Source organism: Amblyomma mixtum, chromosome 1 (genome assembly GCF_055824585.1).
Source record: "Amblyomma mixtum isolate Tamu chromosome 1, ASM5582458v1, whole genome shotgun sequence".
Taxonomy (NCBI): domain Eukaryota; kingdom Metazoa; phylum Arthropoda; class Arachnida; order Ixodida; family Ixodidae; genus Amblyomma; species Amblyomma mixtum.
In genome coordinates this window covers 27,708,618-27,734,850 of record NC_143012.1, presented here as the reverse complement: position 1 = coordinate 27,734,850, position 26,233 = coordinate 27,708,618, and the positions used below count along the sequence as shown (strand labels likewise).

The following is a 26,233-nucleotide window of genomic DNA, read 5'->3' as shown; positions in this document are numbered from 1 at the left end:
GCTGAATAAGGCGTCAGGGAGAGGTGGCTGCAGAGTGATCTGTGGGGAAGAGTGTGTGTGCGTGCGTGCCTCGTTGCAGTATGCAGCTGGCGGAATTGTCAATGTCTCTCTCCGGCGCGGCCGAGGCGATGAATCGGTCGTCGACACTTCGTTTCCGAGGGCGGATTTATGGACGGACGAACAACGCTCGCCGGGGCGGAGACGCGCCGGCGGAACTCAATTCGGCCGATGGAGCGGGAACTTCCTCGCTAGCGAACCGACAGTGGGAACAGGAGGGCTGGAACTGGCTCTGGGTCTCCGCACGGTTTCCAGTGTATCATGTTTTGTTTTTCGCGTCAGTGCCACAGAAACCAATGCGCAACTAGACTACTGGGCGCACTGCCCTCTTGGGAGGGCTAGGGCTCAGTACAGTCCCAGCGTCTTCGAAGACCTCACGAGCGATGTACGGGTATACTGGATCCTGACCAGCAGAAGGCACAAGAGCCTGTACAAATCCGTACCATGTCTTCAAGTGGGCCGGCGCGGTCAGTGACGTCAGCGCATGCCGCAACGTCAATGATGCAGCCGGTTAAATCCAAGCAAGAGGATCTCGCACGGTCGCAACACAGCGCGCTCCTGTCCAATGGGCATTGAACCTCCCCTGAACGTCCTGGGGACGTTCAGGATGCCTTCAGGACGTCCAAAGGACGTTCAGTGCCCATTGGGCAGGGTTTTCACTGCACCGGACCTGTAGCCGGTAGCAAGTTTAAGGTTTAATCAGATGCCTGCTCAAAGTGACCTAAATCGTTTAGCAATTACGCGTTTAATGGCAGTGTATCGGATGTAGGACACGCGCTCAATGACTTCGCCGCCTCTCTCGAATCCGCTTCTGAACTGCACTTCCATTCGAGGGCAAACTTGAAGAGATCCATTTCGACCGGCACCCGTAAACTCCCTCGGCATCGACCGCCTAACGCACGGAGTCGTCGTTCCCTAATGCGCCCAGCGTTTAAACCCTCCGCTGATTGACCCATCGAGTTAAAGGGACGACCGGGCCGCCACGGGCGGCAAGCCGACGATGCGTGAGGCGAGGAGAAGATGAGGAGGGCTAACCAGAACCCACACAGGCACGCACCGCTTGGGGGCGGCCAACGGTCTGTCGAGGTGCGCAAGAATGCGTGTACGCCGCGTCGACGCATTGGGGGGGACTGGGCACGGGCGTTCAAACCGCAAAGCTTAATGTCGACCAGAAAACGCGCCGGAATGCGAAGGGGAGAAGGCGTAGAACGAGCGCCGGAGGGAAGGGGGGTGGTTGAGGTTTAGTATAACCCGACGTGTGGAACGAAGAAATGGCGTGGGAGATAGCATGCGCGCGCCGGCTCGGGAGAATGAGAATTCGCGGGAGCACGCCGCCTTCGATTAATCTCATCGGTCATTTCGAGAGAGGGAGGAGAGAGAGACAGTGGTCCCCGAGCGCCGCTCTCACGCCCTTTCCCTCGCGAGCTCTCGCTGAGTCGTGGCCCCCGGTCGAACGAACGAAACGCTCGGGGAGTCGCGGCGCCGTTGGTTCATTTTCAACTCTCGAGGGTGGCGCGGGGGTTCGAGTGAGATTGGAAGGGAATGCCCCGGGCTGCACGCAGGTGGTGGTGGGGGGGAGGCGTCTGTCGTGTTCGGCGCCGGCGACGTATAGAGGATGACATATAGAGCCCTTGCCTACAACCCTCGGCCTCCTCGCCTTCAGCCTCGCGGTTCCCACTCGTGTGTGCCGGGGGGGGGGGGGGGGGGGGGGGGGGGGGGGGTCAGATTCCGCCAACGGAGACGCCGGTACGCGTGCGTGGGCTCTGAGCATCGAACCAGGCCCGCACTCGAGCGCAGGCCGTGGGCACGCTGTGAAGAAGGGAGAGCGGGGGGGTTCGACGAGGGCTTTCTCAAGGGGTTCGGGAGCTGGGTCGCGGATCTCGCGTGCGCAGCTGCGGCCTAGGCCGAATGCCCGCTGGCGATCGAAGACTCCGGATGGAGGTCTAGAGCCGTGCTGGTCACTCAAGCCTCCCCTCACTGCTCCTTCTCCACCGCGTTCTTTCTTTGCAGCCCACGAGCAGAGCAAAGGTCAGCGACTGGGCGTCGCGTTCGATTCGGCGAGGTTTTCCTTCCGGAAGAAGCAGGAAGGCTGCGATCGCGTAGGGAGAACGCTTTTCCACCATGCGGGTCGATCTATTGAAGATTATTATTATTAATAATAACCCTACCTTCCCTTTGCGTGTGCAGAGTTGCGGATTGCATCGACACTGGGTTCTGAACGCTTTAATCTCACGTTTCCTGTCCATAGTTATAACCTTCAGTTTTGATATACACTTGAACCTCGTTATAACGAAGTTCAAGAGGCCCTGCGATTACTTCGTTATAGCCGTAACTTCGTTACAGCCCGTGTTGACCGAGCTTCCAATGGGAATCGTCATTAATTCGCTATATCCATTATTTCATTATAAACTGTCGCGCTATAACGAGGTTCGAGTGTATAACGCTTTATAGTAGTCTAGGTCCACTGTGTTCACGTACTATCGTAGACAAAAGTTTCCAGGACGAGCGAACTGCCACTATAAGCTGGTATCTCTTTTTTCAGCCAGTGGCTCGAAACCACGCCTGCAGAGGTGAAAGTTGGCCTCGCGTGCTGTAAAGTGTGACAGCAAAATTAAGTGTTCATTGCCAGACTTGGGACCTATGCGTCTAGATCACTTTTATTTTTTTGCCCCCTGGAGGCTCCTGTCACCTATAGTACATGCAGAAAGAGCGCTTTCTTTAGCCATTCGACTCGAAAGGCGCCAGCACCGAAGCGTCGGTAACGTTCATCGAATCTCAGGCATAGCGTTGCTCAGTGGATCACACTTACCGAGTACGCAGTGGTATTGCATCTCCAGATACTTCAGCGTGCCTGGACACGGGTCCCCGAACAGACTGCTGGAGACGTGCGTTCCGCAGCTTGACTTGTGTGCACACCTGGAACAGAGTAGTCAGTGACGTACTGAAACGACAACTCGTACGCTCCGCTTTTGTCGCCCACTATTAATCCATAAAGGACTAGAAGCGCTACATCGAACTGCGCTGCCATACTATCAGTCCGTTAAAATGCAAGCATTACTTGTGCAGAACCTAACTGCAAAAGAGATGTCAATCACAGGTAGCCTCCCCAAGGACTTACCACGCTGTCACATTATTAACGATTCGTAGGTCAGATTGCAGGAAAAATACAATACTCTATCTAAAAAGAATCAGCGGGGGTTTAACTCTACTTAAACCGATGTGTGACGTGCGAAAGCGCGGTGACGTAAATGGTGGCGCCACAAGCGACACCATGGCAACGAGATGGCACAAATCTCAAAGCTTTAAGCAACTTGTTCGAGGGTGGCCAGGATAAAAATTTTGGAAATGACGCGGGCCAAATTTGGAGGTCGCCATCGCGTCGGGGACGTCCAGTTATGGTTGAAATTTCGGGGATGGCCAGGGCCAAATTCTGGCAATGGCCCGGTCCAAATTCGAAGGTCGGTATCGTGTCGGACACGCCCAATTATTGTTGGGCATCGATTTTGGTCCAGATTTCGTGGGTGGCCTGGACCAAATTCTTGCCGCTTAGCGACACAGCTGCTGTGGCAACGAGCGTTGCACGAAAAGATTTTTGCTTGGCTCCGACGATCGTATGAGTGCCCTCGAACTAAAACTTTGCCCACATACAAGCCAATAGAGGGGCATAGCATAGCGCGATCCGCTTCCGCGGAACACCACTGCGCACGCGCTGATTGGTCCCGACGCGGCAGGCGGGTAAGTGACGCCATCTGGTGCCCTCGGGGCGTTCTGCGCACGCGCAATGACACCTCGCGGAAGCGGTTAACTCTAGCGGATCGCGCAACGTTCGTTGTAAGTTATAGCTCTCTAATATCGCCCCTTTACAACCCGTTCCTTCTGGTTTGGTGCTGGAGTTATACCCGGGTGGATACGGTACATTACGCAAGCGCTTCGCGGTTGCATGCAGACGCCCTCAAGGGGTGGCTGTCAGCACCTGCCCCGTACGCTGTGTTTTCTTTTTTCTTCTCCTCCGCTCACCTGTCCTGCATGATGAGGAACGACTTGTAGGACATGCAGTTGACGCTCCAATCGAGCCGGCCGAAGTCGTTGCAGATGCCGATGCTGAGGCGGCCGTAGTTGGCCCGCACCAGGTGGATCTGGTAGTTCTCCGGGCACGAGATGTTCAGCTCTCGGCCCTCGCACGTGTACTCGGTCGTGTAGCGGATACGCTCTGCGCCAAAAGGAAAACAGACAGATAGATAGGTGAGCCAAGAGGTATATTATACGCCCACAAGTCGCTGCAATACAAAAAAAAAAAGCAGCAGGCGTTCGTCACTCACAAGAAGAAAAAAAAGAAAGCGGCCATTCGTTAGTGCTCGTTTGCCAACAGGCATGCTGCCGATGTTAGAAGAATTGGAGAAGCTCTTTTATCGTGAAGGACGCGAGCCTATACAGTTTGAAATCCAGGAAGGTGCTGTGCTGGGACCACTTTTTCGGGGCTCTGGATGCAACAGACTGAGGCGCCACCTGTGACGTCTGGCAGCACCTATCGGTGGCGCTCAACAACTTGTGAAAGGCCGTGAGTACTCTATTCTACTGCAAAAGGTGGCGCGACAAGTTGCAGGCTCGTAAATTCTAAGCAGAAATATGAAAGCGCATTGCTAGATTTTAAATAAAAGCACGCGGTATGCAGTCGGTTCGGCAGGCATCTGCTTAGCATTCTGAGAGCAATCACGGCCAAGAAAGTGTCAGGCGATAAGCAACAGAGACCATATCTTCCTCCTGCCTTTAGGCCTAACATCCACCCCAAACTAAACAAACATACCTTCACTAACTCACAGCATCGAATGAAATTAGTTCACGCTGCAACGAGCGATCAACGGACCGGGCAAGCTCAGAGTCCATCCCTATATAAGTGTACCCTCGACCTGCTTGCCTCATCGCCTCTAACCTAGTTCGAATCACGGCGCACACAAAACAGATCCCAACATGAAGAAGACCGATTCTCGATCCTTACGCACCAGCTGCATCCCCTTCTCTTAATTAACGCCGACAGGTCGTATCGTTGCTCAATCTGCGACGATTGTCGCCGCATCGCACCCCCCGTCGGCACTTTCGCCTTCGTCTCGGCCGCGGCGTCGATCACGACCTCCGAGATCCTTGGTCGCGATTGCGCCAATCGAGGAGTGCACGGAGGAGGCCGAGTGCGCGCGCCGTCTCGCTCAACGGCGGCCGGGTTGTAATTACGCTACGGGATTCCTCTTCGCGCACTCCGCAACAGATCGTCGCTTCCTTTCTGCTCGTGATGATGGTGCCCTGCTTTTGTATAGCAATGCGTTCCTCAGCGCAGCGCACGAAAGCCGAGGAAGCAACGGGCACAGTCCGCTATATGGCGGCGGCGCAACGTGTAATGATGGCCCACTTACAGCCCGTCCGTCTGAAAGCGTGCAACGCTGTGCTACAGCTACGCGGTTGCGTGTTGATGCAAGCGCGTGGCGGGCATTAATGTCCGAAATTCGCCTATTAGTGTCGGCGTTAGGCAACGCACCGTTTGCGTTGCTATGGACACACACTTGGCAAATTATATTCAGCCTTACGCTTCGCCTTCCGTCATGGAAATGTTTGTTCGCCATCGCTGATGCATGCGCCGTCCCTTGCTGCACAATTAAATTTCGTGCTAGTGAAGTTGAATGAACAATCCGTTTCAACGGTACACGATTCTGCAAAGGTTTGCGGCGCCGTGTATTGTCTTGCAATCCTACACCGCAGAGGAGTTAGCGCATTTACTGCCTTGCACTCGCGACTGGCTGGCTTAAGCTGTAGTATACCTTCCACAGCGCTGCACTGTTCTACATTGTGCAGGGTTGGCCCAGTCACATGCCTACAGCACAAAGCAGTCGGAGAAGTTGGCCCGCCTAGCGGGATTAACGGCAAGGCTGCGGTTCGCTCTCCTCGGTCGGTTTCCGTTGCAACGTTTTTCCTTCTCCTCCTCACCTCCCTCCCCACCAACCACCCCTAGTGCCCCTTCCTCACACTGCAGACCTAGACCGCTATTCCTCTACATTACTGCTGCGTCGTGAATACGATGATTGTGATTCAATCAACATAACCGCGCCTTGTAGTACGCCGTTGCGTGCTATCGCCGCTCCGCCGAGGCCGCGAACGATCGGATGGAGTACAAACTCGATTTCCTCCTGGTAAGCCTTGTACAGCGCAGTGGAGTAGAGCTAGGACTAGGCGGAAGCTAAAGCGCGGTCGGAACTGATCACGATGTATACGCGATCGTTGAAAGCCCTCCCCCTTCCGACTTCCTGAGCATTGTTACGTCACGGGGCGTAATGTATGATGTCCTGTTTCTCGTATGTGGAACGCATAAGCTGGGAAACCCTCACTTATCTCGCTGCGAACAGCGCCGCGCAGGTATATACACACAAAGTAAGACAGGTGAGCACCGAGCCAGCGACTAGACAACGGTCGGAACTCACGCGATCTAAAGGTGCGTCGTCGTCGCTTTGGCTTCATTTAAGAGCGACCAGAACCGCAATCCTCACATCCACTTGTCTGGCATCGTCGTCACTGGGTGCGTCATCCCAGTGATTCACTTCGTGGAACTAATCGTGAAATTGTTTCTAGGTCAGCTTCTTCTGTCCGCCTTTTGTCGGTCGCTTGCTTAAACGAAGAAAAAAATAAATAAAACGCGTTATTCACAAAAGCACAGCACGAAAGGCTCGAGGCCACAAGGTTTAAGATTCCTTTCCGAAGTTCTGACGCGTTCTTCACTCGGTCTTCCTCTTTCAATTGCGTGTCTACGTTCCGGGCCAGCCACGCGTCTAGGACGCCACTGAACGCCAGGGGCGCGCGAAGCGTGACAACTTGACCCCTTGTCGAATGCCTCCTTCAGAGCTGCTTCCTCTGCCGCTACGGCCGTCTTCAGCGAGCGCAACAACATTAGGGTGCTCATTGAAATCCGGTTGGTAAGCGCGCTCGCCCGACGTCGGCTATCTTCCGCGCTCAAAAACAACGGAATAAAAGCGCATCTGCCGCCACCACCGGTGAAGTTTGACGCGCGCCCTGCTCCTCTAGTCTCTGTCGTCGTCATGGTTGCCTCTGCCCACTCTTGACAGGTTTACCCACGCTCCCGCCGACCGACCAACCGACCGACTGTGAACATCGCGGTCGCCCAGCGGGTGGCTTTTTGAGTGGCGGCCACCGTTTGCGGAGCGCACCGCGAGGCGGCGTTTCTTCCTCAAAAGCCGTTCGACCTGCGTTATTGCGTTCCATTGGCCGTGTGTACAGGGACTGAAAACCGTGTCGGGCGAGCGGTCGTCCTTTTTGTCTCGAATTGAGAGAGACCGGTCGGCGGCCCGGCCCTGTCATCGTTTTGCGTTCGAGGACGACGCGCGGTTTAGAGACAATGAAAGGGGTGAACAGCTCGCCCCTCGCTTCTTTATTCGTCGTGAGTGGAGTCTGTTGTTGCTCGAGACCGCTTCGAAAGGCGCGCGCCAAGAAGACGAGCGCGTCCGAGGATCGAGGTCACATCGAATCGGCCCCGACGTTGCCCGGCATTCGCCTCTGCGCCCGTCTGTCTGCTTGCCGCACTTGCCACGGTGACAGGGCGCCCCCTAGCATTCGCGAGGTGAGTCCAGGGCGATTACGGTGCCCGCGGCCTCGATCTTGTTATTCGTACTCACTATTTAACGGGCGCGCACGGCTCGCTGTGCATTCATTAATTGCCGGGGGCTTCGTGACTTGGGCACCAGTGTTGACCTAGACGTCGGTTCGGCTTCGCGTTGGAGCTACGGTTGATGACCCCGACCGTCGGCTTGTAAGGTTATGCAAGCGCTCTTTTCACCTCTCTACACAGCGGAGAGACCCGAGTGGGTGCCGAAAAAGAAAAACAGAACTATAAGTCGTGCGTACAGCAGCCAGACTTGGCTTTCTTTTTCGTGGTGTCACGATCACGGTGGTTTGTCACGACTGCGGGAAGGCTGCGGGCGAACTTGCAATAGCAGAGCGCGGAAGTGAACGAGTATTTTCGTCACCCTCCTAAAGACAAGTACAGGCTTTCTTCAGCAGCACAGCCACGTGACCAGAACGGAAACAGTCTGCAAGAAGGTCTCCTCCTGAACCTTATAAGATCGGCGCTCTTCCTGTTCTGAGTGTAGCTATCCCCACGTCAACGAACCCGAAAACACGGGCGTCAAACCTGAGCCCCAATAGAAAAAGTTTTACATTCCGTTGCTCGTAACACGCAGCGCCTGCCAGCCTGTACGTTAGTATACAGCTATATCCCCAAGTATAAAACTGCTTCGCAAAGCTTAATTGCTGCGCGACCGCCAGCTTCGCTTCTCTCTAATTTCTCAGTGTCGCCTGCTTTGATACCCTTTTATTCTTTGAAAAAGGTCGCGGTGATGAAGGGTAGAGCAAGCCGTGTAAGCCCAGTTCGATAACGGGCCGCCGACAGTACGACGCCCCTTTCACTCTAAAACCGTGCAGCGGTATGAAGGCGCAGACTGGAGCCAGCTAACCGGGATTCAAGAAGCTCCTCCCATGCACATGAACACCACTGACGTCACAAGATGGCGCTCGACGCGCTGGTTCACGTTCATGCACCATCGGCGTTCCGCGCAAAATTCCGCGAATGTTGCCTTGGAAGTCGAAAGCTCAAGTTTTGAACGGCTGCCTTCAACGAGGCGCTTCGTCTGGTTGTCATGATCGGCCACTGACGCCCGTAGCCAATCCTTAACCCTTCTTACAACGCAGCCACCAGATCTGCAGCTCGCAGGACCACCTAGCTACCTGACGCCGGTTGAGCAGCTTCCACAGTGCTGCACAGTTCTAAGCCGGACACGTTCCTAGCCCGCACCACGGCGCTGATGTCGGGTGCGCGAAGCGTCAGCGCCACCGCTACCACAAGCGCTAGCAGCAGCAACAGCAGCATCACCGACAGCATCAAGTTGGATGACGGGACGAAAGGGGGCTCCGGTGCTGCCGCACAGCGGTGGGGCGCGCGCGCGCGACGTTTTCGCTAATTGTTAAAGTCATTAGGAACTTCAGGGGCCCGACGAACTCTCGCCTCCCCACACCTCACACAGGCGCATCCGCTAGATGCCGCGCGCGAGCGAAGTCGAGGTAGGGAGAGGTGTCTGGCTCCCGCCGTCGTCTGCTCATCACGCTTGCTATACACATGTGGGAGAAACCCGTCAATCGAACGTGTTCGCTAGCCTAAAGCGCGCTCCCCCACAAAGCAACGCAGCATAAACGCATGCACAACACGTGCACATCAAAAACAAGCAGACGCCAGCGCCAACACACTCTCATCGTGCAGAAAAGCTTCCGCTCCTGGTAAATGACCCCGACAAGCGGCTTCCTTCCATGCAGACGTAGTGAAACAGGGACGTGCCCGAGAAAAAAAAAAAGCTTCCAAAAGGTTAGTGAAACAGTATGGCGTAAGTTGAGACAGATATAAAGAGAGAAACTCGGGTTAGAGCACTTCAGGGGATGCGCCCGAATTCCCTCCCGCGCTACAGGCAAAGCGGCAACGTAACGAAAAAGTAGAAACAGAGTTGTTAGGTACGACAGGATGAGGGGAAAAGGGAGAAAATGAGCAAACAAAAGTGAAAAAACGCTGGATGTCTTTACCTCTGCCCAACTGGGGTGGCCTTATTGAATAGTTGGGTAGGGAAACTGAAACAAACGAAACAGAAGAAAAAAAAAACGGGGAAACAGACCGTGAGACGAGGGCTCTGGAATATAATTCAACAAAAGCACACACACACACACACACGCACAGACAAATAAAAAAAGTGAACATACTCGCTGTGTACAATAAACCTTAACGAAGTACATAAAGTCAGATCATTAGCATGCAAGCACGTATCCTTTTGTACCCAAGTTTGGCGGATGGATGGGTAACAAGTAAACTCTAAAAACACTAAAAGTGCAGCCCCTGCCCCGGGTGCCTCGCGTCGTTGCGACAACTCTGCTCAACAGGCCCTGGTGCGTGTTCGTTTGGCGTGTCCTTTCGTAGTCGTGTCGTCTATATATGTCACACTTTGTGCGCTTCCAGCCAAACTTTATACAAAGTAGGCCTACTGCGTGACTCGCAGGGGGTCGACTGAAGTTTGGCGACGACAGTTGGCTACTGCCGCCATTAATCAATGCGTGCCATTTGCGTCTGGCGAAAGAAGCTTCGAGCTAGTCACTAGTAAACGAATAAAGGAACATGAGATGGACTACGTCTAAGCCTAACTAGCTGTTGTCTTTTCGTGGTATACTTAATCACACGAATGCGTGCAAACTCTTCTCTTTCGGTGTTATTCTATATCCACTGCAGCGACGCCGAGGCACTGGAGTTTTAGCGCATAACCAGTCCGCCTTTTTCACGCGGCCGCTCTGCGCATGCGCGATAAAACACGACGTCAGTTCATGCGCAGTTTATGTTATTGAGAGGCGCGGACGATAGATGGCGCCAGCTGTCAAGTACGCACTTCCCACTTCGCAGGTGCAGTTGACGCCTCGTGAAACCGTACCGCGCCTACGCCTCCCAGTTGCTTTAGTTATCAACCAGTTTCCCCCCACTCTCCCCAGAGGGCGCCAGGCACATCTTGTGAAAAGGGCGGATTGAAAAACACACTTTTCAAGCAAACAGCGCAGAGCTGTCCGCAGAAAAATAGAAACACACAAGCACAAGGTCAAAATAGGCCCTTTTTGACAACAACCGAGGCAATAAACGTTACGAGAAAAGAATGTAAGCAGAATAAGCATTAATCTTACTATACATACTGTGTGGGACAGTACATCATTTTTTTTTTTTTTGCCCTGACGGCTAAAATTATTGCTCTTCCATTTGTGTCTCGCTTGTGCGTTCTACACCCCACACGACGGCCTATATTCTCCGAAATGCTCGCCAAAATGTCAAGGAGCACACGGCTTGAAATAAAAACATCGCTAGGCTCTGCCAAGTCATACTCGAAACTGTTCAGAAAGAAAAAAAAAAGCTGCAAGATGGCATGCAAGACCGTTAGAGGCATGTGTGCGGCTCGACTATGACAGCAAAAACACTGGACACATGAAAATTTACATCCGCCCCAACAAACATTTGTACGCTTCAAATCCACACGCACTCTCTCCATGCCTCTAGCATGTAGACAACAAATGCCCCAAAGATAATCCAGGGGAAGACAGTTCGGTGGAACGAATCTGCTTGCGCGTAACGCTTTATACAAGTGGCCGAACGCAATCCACCAAACGAATAGCCCGTCCAATGCGGGCGATGCACTATGTACACTCGCCGTCAAAAGTATATGGAAGGCGACATTGCCAAAAAAATTTAATTTCGTTAAATCTGAAGCATAAATGGTCCATGTTTGTTGGTGCACAGTGCAATACACACAATCACAATTAGGCTCACGATATGTATTCAAGGAGCAATGATTAATTTTTTCGTTAATATTGCCTTCCATTTACTGCTGACGGCACCTGTACGCGACAATTTCTTAACGGGCAAAGAAAAAAAAGCGCAAAAAAAGGGTCCTTATTTAGATCTACAACCTGATCTTTGAAACCAGGCAGCAATGTATACGCCGTACATCCGAGAGAGATTATGCCAGGTAACCGTCGTCCTACAAGCGGGTCACAGTGCGGCACAGTAAGTACAGAATGCGAGATAAGGAACGCTTGTTGCAAACGTATCGGGACAGACACGTGACGGGTCTCTGATAAGCACGTTCCGCAACGGCAACCATTCTTCACTTCTTCCCAGTATCTCAACGCGGGAGCAGTGGTAGGACGACGGGTGATGCTCTAACTGCCAGCTCTGTCAAGCGCCCTCTTGGTAGAGAGCCCTGCTGACGACTACAGAGACTCATGAGGCAGAGACCGTACCTCGAGACTGCTTATTACCTCTTCTTCCCCCAATCGCATATTCAGCTCCCTGCAGAGTTTCACGCCGCTGAGACGCGGGTGACGTCGAGGAAGCTGAGTGATCTGTGTATCTATACAGATCTGTATTGCGACCAATGCCTTCAACTGTACTCAGCCCGGCGGCGGAGACGGCTGTGTTCTACGCTATCGGTGCATCGACATCACCGAGCTGACACCTGGATCTAAACACACGGCAGTATAGGACGCATCAGGGGCGTACAAAACGGAGCGCGAATTGGTGACGGCCGTCTCCAGGCATAATACAGGAGCGATATAAGTTAAGTGAGGCCCCAAGACGACAGTTCCAGGTTGCGGAGGGATGCTAATAGGCGGCGTGCGTGCGCGTGTGGAAGAAAGAAAGAAAGAAAGAAAGAAAGAAAGAAAGAAAGAAAGAAAGAAAGAAAGAAAGAAAGAAAGAAAGAAAGAAAGAAAGAAAGAAAGAAAGAAAGAAAGAAAGAAAGAAAGAAAGAAAGAAAGAACAAGAAATACGCGTGACGAGCGCACGGCACACACACAACGCACACCGGGCGCGAAAGGCGCGCGCCCAGCCATCGATCAGGCAGCAAGGCAGGCCCTCGCTCGCGGGAGTCAGAAAAGTGGGCCATCTCGGGCCTGGCATTACTGCGTGCATGCGGCCACCGAGTATGCCACGGCTCGAGGCGGGGGAGGAGTCCCGAGAGGAGTGCGTACCGATTTCAGAGCGATACGAAGAAGGTCGCTCGTTGCGTTCTCGAACGTGTCGAGCCGCGACTTCAAGAGGAAGCTTTTAGGCGAGCATATAGATCGCGGTCAACGCGCCAGTGTCCGCGATCTCGACAGCTGTGCTGAGCTCTGCTGGCGCAAATGTTCCTTACTAACGCCAAGGTGTGTCTGTCTGTGTTTGGAACCTACTCCGACAGAAAGACACACTTACCCTCGCACTGTCAAGGTGCTTTGTTCATTGCGTTGTTGCAAATTAGGCCAATGTGACGTTCGCTAGCAAGTCTGACACATGTAGAATTAACGTCACGGTACAGCACCAATGTGTCCGCATGACATCTGTATAGCTCTACCGAATAAATAAGTTGGATTTTTGCGCCAGGCAGCTTATAACATAAAATACAACGCTAGTTTTCATTGCCGCATCGTCGTCGTCCGTTTATTCCTTCCTCGTTTCTTCTCTGCTGCAGTATTTAAAAAATGCACGCACTATCTCAGCGTATCCATCATGTTAATGAGACAGCAAAGATTATGTCCCCTCTTCGAATAATGGGAATAAATAGGGCTGATTTCGTTAACGAAGGACTTTTTCCCAGTTTCAGGGGGCTTCAACCCTTCGGGTACTCAGCAACAATGCAAGTAATCGTCGCGACGCAACTCGGGCGCTGACAGTCGGGTTGCGGACGTCTTCCCAGCCGAACAAGTTGTCTCCCAATTTCACACCCCGCGTGTGCGAGACAAAAGCCCGCTCATCACAGAGACCACCGTTACATTTCCCAGCGCCACAGTTTCTGGCACAGTACCGAAAGCGAAAGGGCACAACAGACTCAACAAGCACAGGCGCGGGCGGCCGGCCGGCATTCCAGAGAAGCCCCCCCCAACCATCCCACGGAGTGAGCAGATCGTTCCTCCCTTTTCCCACAGCGTGTAGGACGAAGTGGCGATTGTGCTTACACGCCGCGCCTGACCCACAACGCAGGGCGGACAATGCGCGATTGTTGAGGCCCGAGCGGCAGGGAAAAAGAGCCGATCGCGCGGCCGTTTATCCACTTTGCCCCCCTTCCCCTTTCTTAGCGCCGACGCCGGGGAAAACCCTCGCCATCTTTCCGAGATCGAAAGCATCGGCAGGTCGATGGCTCGCCCATGCTGCGTGCGGGCAGCCGTTAGTAGAGAGAGCCTGCGCATTGCATTCGAGCAGTTGGGAACGCGGTCACACAGCGGCTTCGGGGGGAAAGAGGCGAGGGGCGAGAAAGGCTTTTGGATTCGAACGAGGGAACCGCGCGCGTCGACTGGCATAAATCTCTATCGCATTGTTTACGCGCTGGTACGGGATAAATCACTCTGTGTACGCCCATGGTTCGCGTCGAACTTTGCCGGTGCCAACGCGTTGTCCGGAAACTGCCCTCGCGTGACGCTATCAACTCCGGGCTGAAACTGCTGGCAGAGTTTTCTGCAGCGAGGGTTTTATAGAACAACGCCCAGGTCTTACACTGAAAGTCGAATCAGGGACTCTCTTTGACTTAATTAGCATCGTCGCCGACGTATGTATGTTGCAACCGGAAACTGTCAGAGTCACCTGGCGGCTAACGACAACTTCATTCAAGTGGACCGGGAACAGTCGCTATCTCTAATGTTGCCTGTGCAAGAGTGACTCTGGATTGGGAGGGGGGGGGGGGGGGGGTGATGTAGCTGCTCAGCCATCAGCTTGGTGGTCATCTGGTCACCTTCATGGTCCTTTTAAGCTCGTGGAATACAGCTGAAAGGTCTACGAATCACGGCCCTTTGCTGTCCACGAAAACTTGCTGACGTCACTTTCAAACTCCAGTTGCTCCATGCGGCTCGTCAGCGTTCGTCTCTCATGCTCGTGGACAGCGTGAAAACTATATTGCGTAGACGCTTGGTTTTCTGGACGACAGGAAAGGCTTTTGACTTTGCAATGTATAACGTCGATGGCACTCTTCATAGTCCTACGTACGGACCTAATAAAGAGTCCCACGACTTTGCGTTCAGGCTCAGCACTTTGCTTCGGGGCTTTTCAGGAAGGGCCCCCTTCGGAAATGCAGACGTAACGGAACCAACGTCGGAGGAGACGTCCTTTCACAACTGCGCCGGCGAGCAGTCGGAAACGGCGCGTAAAGGAAATATAGGTGATAAAAAAGCTAAAAGAAAAGCACACTGCGTTCCCGGAGACAGTCATGGGAACATAAATCCACGCGTTCCGAATGGCCCACACACGGCCCAGACCGATAAGGAAATGGGGGTGGGAGGGGTGAAAGGCCGGCGACGACATGCGAATAAAAGGGGGTAAAGCACACACTGACGCCAAGAACTTACCGGGAATCGAAAGTTGCGAAAAAAGAAAGACAAAGCATTGGCAGCGCGGGTGGCGGCAGCGCGCGCACTCCTGAGGAGTCGGTCGCGCTCTTACGGCTCATTTCCTGGCGCGCCTTGGCTAAGCCGGAAATTAATGGGCGGAGAGTAGAGCGCGAAAGAGAATGCGGACTCAGAACTACCACACCGAGGGGTGAGCGAGCGAAGGCTCGCGTTTCTGGGAACGCGATACGCCCGCCGCACCTCCCCCGGCGGCGCTGCTATCGCGAGGAGCAATCAGTAGCGGCGCGGCGAAGTTCACGAAGACGGAGAAGCGTATGCCCCGAAGACGTCGTCGACTCCGGCCGGCCTTTGCCGGAGACAAAGAAGGGGGTGGGGTAAAAAAAAAAAAAAGAAAGAAAGAAAACACGAAAGAGAGAAAGGGGAGAGAATGGAAGCAGGGTGCGCCCGGCACGCAGCGATTCGGAAGTGGCGAATTAGCAGGGAATCTCGACAGCCCGCGATCTTTCAGCGGAGTCGGAAGTGAGGCCTAGCTCCGCCGGCGCCCGCTCATCATCACGGAGGGTGGGAAAGCAATTCACGAGCGATAAAACTCGGTCCTGTGTGCTCCTCGCTGCGTGCTTAGTGGCACACGTCACCGCTCCTCGCACGAGCCGATTCCGTTCCATTAATCCGCTGCTGGAGGGCGCTGCTTACGTGTGGGCGCTAGCTATGAAGGACGCAGTCGTCTCCGGTACATTGAGCGGCTGGCGGATATAAGATTTAGACATTTTTCTTTCGCGAGCAAAGCCTTCCTGGAGTAAGCTTCGCAGTAAAAAAAAAAGAAGCAAAAGTTAGGAAACAAAGTAAAGGACTCAAAGCAATTGTGCTTGTAGGATGCCCGAGCCTTTGGCTCGGTTTGTTAGAACAAACTCGACTGCCTGAATATCAGGCTGGCGATAAGACCGTTTATTATCTGCAGGAGTCCCGCGTCACGGACAAGTCCCCTATCGTCTCAGAGCTCGTTGCTACGCAGAACAAGCGTAGGTGAACTTTGCTTGAAGATGAACGCAGTGTGATTATTATAGCACGAGAACTAGGACTCTCAAGTTTGTTCAGACAAAGGTTTTCCGTCATTCGCACGTCACTCTCACTGCATCGTATATACATACATATTTACCACGGTATATGAGTTCCTTTGAAGTGCCCGCTCCAGCGCAAACACAATTCACTTCAACGGCGCCGACAGCAATAAGTCACTGGCTTGACGACCGTCCGTGTGAACCACGCTCCAGAACAAGCTTCTCTCTGTTGCCGCGTAGGGGCGCTGCGTGCAATTTCGGTGTGCCCGGGACAAACACGGCCTCCGATCGAGATAGGATCAACAAATAGCGGGCGGGGAAACGCTTAGCTGTGGCTGAACGTACGCGGGCCTTCAGTGAGCAACGAAAGACCGCGACTAATTTGGGCGATAAACAAAATCGGCTGACTCGTCTGCTCGCGCGGAGAGCCGAGCCAAGCTCCTAGCCAAGCCGGGGCGAGAGCGGCTTCGTGGGCAAACAGCGAAGATGTCCCGCGCGTCATCCATTCTTTGGGCCCTACGTGTGCTTCGTATAGCGTCAGCAGGAACAACGTTAGGTTTGTTGCCTGCGGAAACATGCAGTGCTGTCCTTTGTTTGACTCTTTCTTTTAGCTATAGCAGGAACGCGATCAAGAACTTAACGAGATACATATCAAAGCTTATAATGTCGTTGCTCCTAGCTTCAACGTTCGCGATACCACCCGAACTGGAAAGTGTCGAAACAGCATGGACGGGGAAGACTGTTGACTTGGTCGAGTTCGCTTAGAGAAACTATAAACAAAACCTCAGCAGCTGGCGTTTGTATAGCTACAATTCATCACATATAAACACAGATATCGACGCACAATAGGATACTTCGCAAAATATTATTGTTTTTTTAAACAGGCGCGTATGTGTGTGCGCGCGGAAGCATGGAGAGCGTCGCAGTTGCACTTTACTTGTTTGCTACGTTTCCACCCACAATTCACACGCGGGCGCAGCCAAACACACCGCCCGATACAACAGCTCATCAAGAAACTAAGGGCCAGTATACACTGCAAGAAAAAAAATATGGCGAAAAGTGGGACTCGACAAGGAGACAGCACCGTGTGGCACGAAAAATTCTCGTCGCCAAGAGGGCTTGTGAACGCATTCAAACTTCCCGTTTTTTCTTCAGGCTGGCGGGACACCAATGGAAGTGAAAATAAATAAAGAATCACATAAAAGTGTACTCCTCACCCCCGCCTCTCATTCTCCTAGCAACGCACTAGAGGATACAAGAATAACATCCGTCTCGCCTCCCCTGGACAAATTCGTTGAGAAATGCGGGGCTGCCGCGTGTGTGTACACACAGACGAGGACACACAAGTCGAGACCCAAGTGCGAAATGTGAAAAGAAGAGTGAATGTACAAAAAGGAAACTCTAAGGCGCAAACGCGAGTTAAAGTTTGCCCGTTTTCAGAGCGCGCGCTGCACAGAGAAAGCATGACAGGCCGCGGGACCAGACGAGGCCCAGCGACGTCCCGCGGTGGACGTGACAGCCGGGTGGGGTCTTGATGCCGCGAGAGGACGCTCGAAATGTTGAACTTGATCTTGAGCGCGTTCCCGAGAATGGCTACACAGAAGAGAAAGAGAGAGAGAGAGAGAGAGAGAGAGAGAGAGAGAGAGAGCAGTGGCCGATGTCCCTTATCCACAGGCGAGCGGGCGAGCTCGCCTGAAGGCACACTCCGACTCCGCCTTTCACCGAGAGAGGGAGCCACGGATTTTTTGACACCGCGTGCTGCAGCTGCCCCTCGAACGCAGAAGACGCGTCGTCTGCGTTTGATCGAATGCAAACTTTTGCGCTCGCGAGAGCCATTCTGGCGATCCCCAGATCGTAGCATCCACGATTACATTTTATTTTTTTGCTTTTTGTGGCGAAGCTGCGAGGAAGTGCCACTTCCCAATACCGGAGGCGGCGCGACGTCGTTCAGTACAGACGGTTCGGCATGAAAAAAAAAAAAAAAAGCGTGAATGAAGAATCGTATGAAGGAACAGAACGCACACTGCGGACCTGAATTTTGACGGAAATAAAGCCCCCGGAGATAACATCAGAGCTGAATAGGAAGCGCCGTCACAAACAAAGCCGACCGGAGCAGCATCAAGTCGCATGTATGACCCGGCAGGCGTGACGACATAACGGGAAATATTTTCCGAGTTTGTTCCGACCGAGCAATAACATCCATCATATATTGCGAAACGCGCCTGCCAGCTTAGTACAAGCGAGGTCGGGAATCAGCGGTTGTGCTAGCGTGACCTCAAGAGGTAGCATACGTGACATTCATGCTCCATTCTACCAGGAAGCGGCGGCCGAATGAAGAAATCTTTCCGAAAACAGCTCCGCTGGGAGTCCACCTCATCGGCATCATTATTCCTGTCACGGATCCGAGTCAAAGGCGCGGAAACGTGATAACTAGCTTCTCTGAGGCGCGGCAAGCCGCTTTAAAGGAGAAATATTATCTCGAGCAGCCAACAGGTATAAGTGTACAAGGTTTTGTGTGGCGCGCGAACTCCACAAAGGGGCCTCCGCTCAATTTGCAAAGCAAATTTCTCTGCATACAGGTATGTGTCCGAAGCGATCCACGCGCCAACAGTTCGCGAGTTTGCGGCGCATGGCATCTTTGGAAAGGTTGAAAAAAAAAAAAAAACAAAGAGGAGGCAGCCGTCGGTCACTATCTAACGAGTCGGCGGCAACCCGTCGACGGAGAACTAACTGCGCGTCGTCTCGAAGTGCATGCGAATGGACGCCTGTGCAGAGCTCCTTACCGCCACGCTTGGTTGTCCCGTTGTGAGGAGTGTCTTCCAAAAAAAAAAAAAAATCTAATTGCCGTGCACGCGACGACGGGTCGTCGTGGACTGGCTAAAGATAGGACCCGGGGAACAAACGAAACAAACAAAACAAGAAACGACAGCGGCTGTGTAGCGACACGGGCGGCGTCGTCATCGCTCGAGCAGAAAAGATCCCGCGCCACACGTCCTCCTTTGTTTGAGGCACGGGCCAGGCGCCTCTCGAGGCCTTGGTCGGCGCAGCCGGCACCGAAGCCTGACCGTCGACGCGACGGCTAATTGCTTGCGAGCCGATGCACGACCGAAGGAACGAGCGTTCGGCACCGGTTTCCTAGTACAGTGCAGCGCTGCGGGAGCTATACCAGTCAAGCCGAGCCGCCTTAGTGGATAAAGGAAAACGTTGTGCAACGTTCGGAAACGTTCGTTAAATGCATTTCATCACCATATATACAGTCGAACCTCGTTATAACGAAACCATTTATAATGAAATAATGGATATAACGAAGGAATGCCGATTCCCCATTGGAAGCTTGGTCAACTTGGGCTATAACGAAGCTACGGCTATAACGAAGTAATCACCGGGCCCCTATAGCTTTGTTATAGCGAGGTACACCAGTATATTCATTATGTCGGTTCAACTTAGACCGCTGTCGAGTAAAGTCCTTTTTTCGTGTGTGCTCGATTTACCCGTTTTATACTCGTCCTATACCCGCTAATTTCCTGACCTGATCGTGACGCCTGGTTGTCTGCCGACAGCCTACACACATCTCGGCACCACCCTTTACAATGACAGTCTTCATTATCATCAGTCGGATTATGTATACAGTGTACTACAGCGGCCTCTCCGAATGCTCTCCCCAGTCATCTCCGTCCTGCGAAAGCCCAGCATAACCACCCCACCCCATCAAACCTCGAGCTTGGGTCCGCTAATTAACAAACCTTCCAAGGCAATTGATCCGTTTCACCCACCGCAATTTTCCTGCGCCGCTTGCTTCAAATCTGTACAAAGACCACGAACGTGTGATATGATATGTGCACACGTCAACGCACAGATCTTACCTCGAACCTCGTTATAACGAAATAACGGATATAACGAAGTAATGACGATTCCCCTTGTAAGCTCGCGGTCAACACTGGCTATAACGAAGCTGCAGCTATAACGAAGTAATCGCAGGGCCATTTCAACTTTGTTATAATGAGGGTCAACTGCAAAGATCTCCCACGTATATACAGTTTGACCTCGTTATTACGAAATAACGATATGACGTAGTAACGACGATTCCTCATGGAAGCTCGCAGTCAACACTGGCTATAACGAAGATACGGCTATAACGAAGTAATAGCAGGGCCATTTCAACTTCGTTACGACACGGTTCAACAGTAGCACGTTTAACAAACGTGTGCTTATCTCCCCGACTGGCGCAAGAAGCTCCGGCACCACTGCACGGCTCTACATCGAGACGGAACAGACCGAGACTCGCTCCGAGCGTGCGCACCACCGGCGGACGGCTGAGTTTTCCGGTCGCATTCCGAGCGCGGGGCCTGCAGGTTCGGTCTTCTAACAGCCAGCCACGGAGCACCGGCGCCGACTCGTACCTCGTTCACGCTCGAAGCGTGCGCCGCGACCGCGATGCGCTCATTTGCATCCGTCGATGGAGCAGCGGCAGCCTCGTTCTTCTTCGCCGGAGGTCGCCGCGGTTCAAGAGGTGCGATTAGAAAAATGACGCCGCGAGGGGGAAAGGTAAACGACTCGGGGACTCGTCCCTCGTGTGTGTAGCGCCTATCAACGAGCTTGTTGCTGCTGGTCCGTTCTTCTTCCCTTCCTCCGTGTCGGCCTTGCGTATTGATCGCGTCGTGCTGCGCGGCGACTCCGAGCATCGCATTCGTATATGTAATGCGCCGAGCGCGCTTATTGAGCGTGCGATCTTCTTCGCTGATAAATTGAGTCTGGAGGCCATTGAGACGCTTCGAGTGCATGTATAATCACGAATGCGAAGCCAGTTCGATTTTTTTCGAAAGCTTTTTAAGCTGCCCCCGCGGCCTAGCTGCCCGCGAGGTCGCCCCGCTGACCCGATCGGAGAATTATCGGCTTCGATAAGGAGCTCGTGCGATATGAAAGCGTGGGAGCGGAGAAATCGATGCCGGCGCGTTGAACAAAACCACGCATTTCGAAACCGCGGCACGGAAAGCCCTGTTTACTCAAGACCGCAGCTACAAGGTTCAGTTTTTGAGTTTGGGAAGACAAATTCGACTCATCGAATCGACAACGTAGGAAACATGTCACGTGATGACAAACAACCAGCGTTGAAATACAGATACGTGCATTAGACAAAGCAGCGGACGTGAGGCGCACACTATCTCGTTCGCGGTAGAGGTTTTTGCTTCTGGAGACCGCAAGGAAAGATGACAGCGCGGTCTATATATTCAGCGCAACGCGAGCGACCTACATTGAAGCGTGCGGGCAAAGGGTTAGGCGGCAGCATCTTTCTGTTCGCTATACCGCGCAAAGCTGTGTTTATTCATTACGGAGTCACGCCTCGCAGGAACAAGGGGGTGAATCCAGATAGCATCGCAATCCGCATGCACACTGATCGGGGCTGTTCTTTACGGCGAGGTTTGCCGCTCCGTGGAGCGAGACGAATCGCGGCGGTCGGGGCAGTGAGATCAGAAGAGAGGGGGGGGGGGGGGGGGGGGGGGGGGGGGGCATCTTAAGATCTGGGCCTTTGCAGTTCGGACGCTTTGTTACGCATGCCTTCCGGCATTAAGGAAGCGGAGCAGAAAAGAGGGCGGCAAGAATGGAATAACACGCGCGGCTGAAGTTTAACGAGCCGAGGCCGCGCACACAGTTTTGTGGTGACCTTGGGAATACGGCCCAGAGACCCCTATAACACATAACATACACATCTCAGTTGTGCTGTTTTTATTCTTCTCAGACATCTCGTTATAGGGGATTCGCTCAGCGCTGTATTTATTCATCGAATATCTCCTGCTATACGAAGGAGCGAGTCAGCAGCTGAGAAAAACGCGGCCTTGGAAGGAGGGGGGGTCTCGAACACGCGCTGGAGTTGTAACGGCGCGGCGAAAGAGAAGGCTGTTCCGCGGGGAGATTCATTCCCTGGCGGCTTTGGCCTTGTATACGGATACACTTGTTTCTTGCAGGAGAATGACTCGGCAGGGAGGGAGGGACCTGGCTGTAGCAAGGTGGGGCGACGCTATCTAGTCATTTCCTCCATGAAAGAAATAGAAAAAAAAAAACCAGAGTCACGCCACATATGATGCAACAGGACCAGACACGCAAGACGTGTTCTTGACATCCCCAAGAGACGAAGGCTATAAGGTGTGTATAGACTTATCCGTCGCCCGAGAAAAGATGACTACAACGAAAAATACATGAATAGGGACTCCAGGAGCTGCGCAGTCAGCCGCGAAGTATTAGGCCACTAAGTCGCGTAAAACAAAAATGTTCAGGGGCAGACGCAGTCTGTTTGCACTGACCGCGGCTAGACATGCAATGGTGCTGGTTCCCTGCGTCGAACGGAAGCCCATACCTTATCTAATCTCACGTCCACTCCGTCACCGGAGCAGCTCCCTGTCACTGCTGGAGCCAATTCCCAACCTCACGGCGTCATTCAAAAAACACATACCGCAGCGGAGACGGAGCGGAGAAGTCGCCAGCTCCGGTGAGACAAGGTCTCGGCTGACCCCCGACAACGCGCATACGTGGAACCTATCGAACTACCTTGTTCGATCCCCCCCTCGCCATCGGCTCTCGGTTTCAGGGTACAAGGCGCATTTCACGAGCGATTAGCCGCTTGCGTGTATACAACAGCAAACGGAGCGACACCGCCTGGCTTTTTAGGCGCACTCGCCGTATCACTGCCAAACCCCGCCACGGCCTCGCCTCGCGGGCTGTCCGGACGAATTGGCGCTCGCTTCGTCGGCTTCTCTTAATACGCGCGCTGTTCTTGGGGACGCCCTGCGGTCAAGCGTCCCCAGCTTTGCGAGTCCGCGTTCCTGCGTCCGACGACTAATCTGTCGCGGACTGGACGCAAGAAAACAAAGACGGCGAGGCCGACTGAGCGAGGCCGAGCGAGCGATGCCGACACGCCATTAACATATCAGTCTACGCGCGCCCTAGGCCGGGCGTTGTCACGGAATAGCCGCGCGTGCCCACCACTCGCTGTGAAGCAATCGTTGGAAGGAAAACAAAGTTTCGGATTTCGAGCTTGCTGAGGGGCTGGTGAATAGTTTGTGACGTGATGTTACGCGGGAAAACGAGCGCGAATAAATGACTGGGTTTCGTTACAGGTGAGTGGAACGAGTGTTGTGTTGTTGCGCCCGTCCTTCGGAGACCGATCGAGCGAACGCAGTGGCCAAATGGTCTTTCGCAACCGTCGCGATTGGAGCCTCGGGGTGCGCGACACAGGCACTGGTTGTCTTAATAGCCGCTGTCTGGCACGCGCGATAGGGGACCGGTGGCGCGGGGAGTTTGGAAAGATGTGGCACGCGATGAAGCCGTTCTTAACGACTGAGGTACGCTATAAAGGCCCCTCCAGGCCGCGAGTGACATTAATCGACGGGGACTTGCAACTCAGATCAAACGACTGGACAAGCTGCTATACAATCTAACAGAAAGCAGTAAAGAAGTGAGTAAGCTGTCCTCTAGTACATTAACTTTTATTAAAGAAAGAGTGCGCCAGAGGACAACTTACTCCCTTTTTTACTCCCATATAGGCGTATTCGAGAGCAGATGTGCAGAGTGTAGTAATCCAAACTGAACTGAATCAAAGTAATGCATTGAAACGCCGCAGTCACGGCCGGGATTGTTAGTTACGGGGATGACACTTTATTAACCATCAAGCTCCCGCAACTTCTCATTCTATAGCTCTCAGCTAGAAGTGCACGTCAGGCTAACATCAGACAAAGAGGAAACTTGACCACCCGTTACTGACTAGCCTTTCCGGTAGTGTCTATTTCCTGACACTAATAGGGTGGGGCTCTATGGTTTCGGTTTTTTCGTCACGTTTCACTTCATGATTCCGAAATTGCTCTAAATTTCGCGGGCCATGGCACACTCTATACCTTCACAGGAACACTTCCCAACAACGCAGACCCCGTCGAAACCTCGTCGAGCCTTCCAGCAGTTGTGTACACGCATTTGAAAGTTTCCCGCCAGCTCACCTCGCGTAAATAAGCGTCCGGCGCGACCAAAGCCGTTAAGTTTCCCACGTCCCCCCACAGACCCACACCTCCACAGCAGCGCAGCCAAGTCCGCAGCCTCACTTCCAGCTGACCGCACCGCTCGCTAGAGCTCGGCGCGCGCTCAAGCTTAATATGCATGCGCCTGCTGTCGCCTCGGTTATTTCGCCGTCTCGCCCCGGGGGCCTCGCAAGAGAGAGAACCCGAGGCAGCCAGCGAGCGAGCAAGCAAGCGCATTTAGACACCGGGGCGCCCTAGCCCCCAATAGCGGCGGCGCGAGCGTCACGACGCTTGCGGAGTCAAGCGCGAAATTGCAGCCCGAGATTGCGAGCACGCCAGTGCCCCCGCGCGCTCCCCGGTGTCTCGTTCGTGCGTGCGTGCGCGCCAAGCCTTCAGGTTTCCTCGGCGATGCTAGCTAGCTAGCGCAGCCTCCGACTCGCGTCGTAATATGCGATGCGCGCAAGCGGCGGTATCGCGGTTGGAGAAGAAGGCGACCGCGTGCTTCGCCTGCTAACACGGAGACCTCCTTCTTTATTTGTCTTTTTTTTTTTTTTGTCTCCCCGCGAAACGCCGCCGCGCGCAATGAGAACGCCGGAGCGGAAGCGAAGCCTCGGCAAGCAGGAGGGCACAGAAGGACTGCCGTATTCCTCCTCAGTCCCCCCCCCCCTCTTTCCAGGTCTCCTCTTCCTAGTGCGGCAGAAAGGCCCAAGCTGGAGAGTAAGAAGAAAAAAAAAAACCCTCATATTACTGCAGCCACTCTCATCTTGCGCTTCTGACGCACGTTTGGCCTTAAAGCGCGCGCCGGCGGCTTCGTGGCCGGACTGGCCCGTCTTTCTCTCTATGCCTCATTCATTCCTTCCTTTTTTTCCGCCCCGCTGGGAAGAAGACGCGGCGAGTATGCACGAGACGCGTTAACGCGGCGGGGGAGGTTAATGATAAGCGGTTCCGCAGCTCGAGCGGGGCTGCGCTGGGCTTCGCGCAGGCATGCGACTAGTTCTCGTGTGTGCCGCGGCGGCGGGCCGGTGTTTGAGAAAGAAGCACTTCCTTGACACACTTTGTGGCGCCGTAAGATGGCGCTGAAGGCTCTTCCGCCGTTATTCCGCGGCGGAGGGCGCGCGAGTCATACGCTACGATGCTTGGCTCAGGGCGGTTGTGACTGTGGGAAACCTTCTGCGGGGATGGTGATGACCGAGCGCGCGCCGCGGGTTAAAAAAAAAAAAAAAGACAAGAAAGAACCGCTCCTTCCCAACGCAAGAGTGACGTTGACGTCCCAGACGAGCCGCGCTGTATGCGCATGCGCCACACGCGCCCTTCTTCCTTTTGTTGAGGCCGCTATACGCGAAAGCTTCTTAACAATGGACGCGGAGATGTCCGTTTTATTTTGTTTGCTTTCTTATTTTTTGTTTTGTGGGATAAAGAAACGACGGGCTGCGTATACGCTAATCGCCGGGGGGACTGCTGTGTCTGCCGCCGATTGTTGTGTCTTATGCGGGGAGGTCGAATGAAACGTGACACACGTTTTACCTCCGTCCGCTGCCTAAGGAGCGGCCGCGCCCGTCGAAACGCCTTTTGAAAATGGCGCGCGGTCGGTAACGGAGTGTGTTACGAGGTCGGGGTCCGCCTAAACAACCCAACCCCCGCCATACGGTTTATACGTATTGTAGCAGACGCTACGAAGCTTCGAGCGAAATGTGGTCTGAGCACTGCTGGAATCGGCTTTTACAGTCGAATACAACTCAAGAATGAAGCGGCTTTTCCTCGTCAAAGGACCCCGTTCCAGACAATGGCGTCGGCCGATTCTCATGAGCCTGCTAGTGCGACAAAGAAGGGAGTGGTAGATAAAAGGGGTAATCCCCTCCCTCCACGGTCGGGGATAGCCTCGTCCCTGCCTTGTCACGCCGCTCCTTGCCTTTTCACGCTAGGAGGTTCATGAGGATCGGCCGACGCCATTGGCTGGAACGGGGTCCTTTGACGGGGAAAGGGCGCTGTGTTCTTGAGTTGTACCCGACTATAGCGGTGTACAGAAGGCAGCAGTGGGCTCTCAACACCTGTGCGGTACTGACGCGAAGAAAATCAGACGCTCAGTGTGCAGGAAACCTACGTAAGAAATAATGCGAAAAGGTGAAATAAAAAAAGGGCTTTGGTGTTACATATCTGGTGTTCATTATCTGTTTAATC

At 53.6% G+C, this 26,233-nt stretch overlaps 1 protein-coding gene across 5 annotated transcripts in view; it reads right to left on the bottom strand.

The window, feature by feature from the left end:
• The window catches only part of LOC149365843 (latrophilin Cirl-like), a 298,689-nt gene that overhangs the window by 27,017 nt on the left and 245,439 nt on the right, over positions 1–26,233 (bottom strand). For 3 of the 5 annotated variants that reach the window (XM_089546655.1, XM_089546678.1, XM_089546658.1), the window contains 3 exons: positions 9,679–9,723; positions 4,075–4,267; positions 2,867–2,973 (listed from right to left, as the gene is read on the bottom strand). In XM_089546655.1, the coding sequence (XP_089402781.1) occupies positions 2,867–2,973; positions 4,075–4,267; positions 9,679–9,723 (345 nt within the window). The remainder of the gene's footprint in view (positions 1–2,866; positions 2,974–4,074; positions 4,268–9,678; positions 9,724–26,233) is intronic. The other 2 variants (XM_089546665.1, XM_089546672.1) reach the window with 1 other exon arrangement.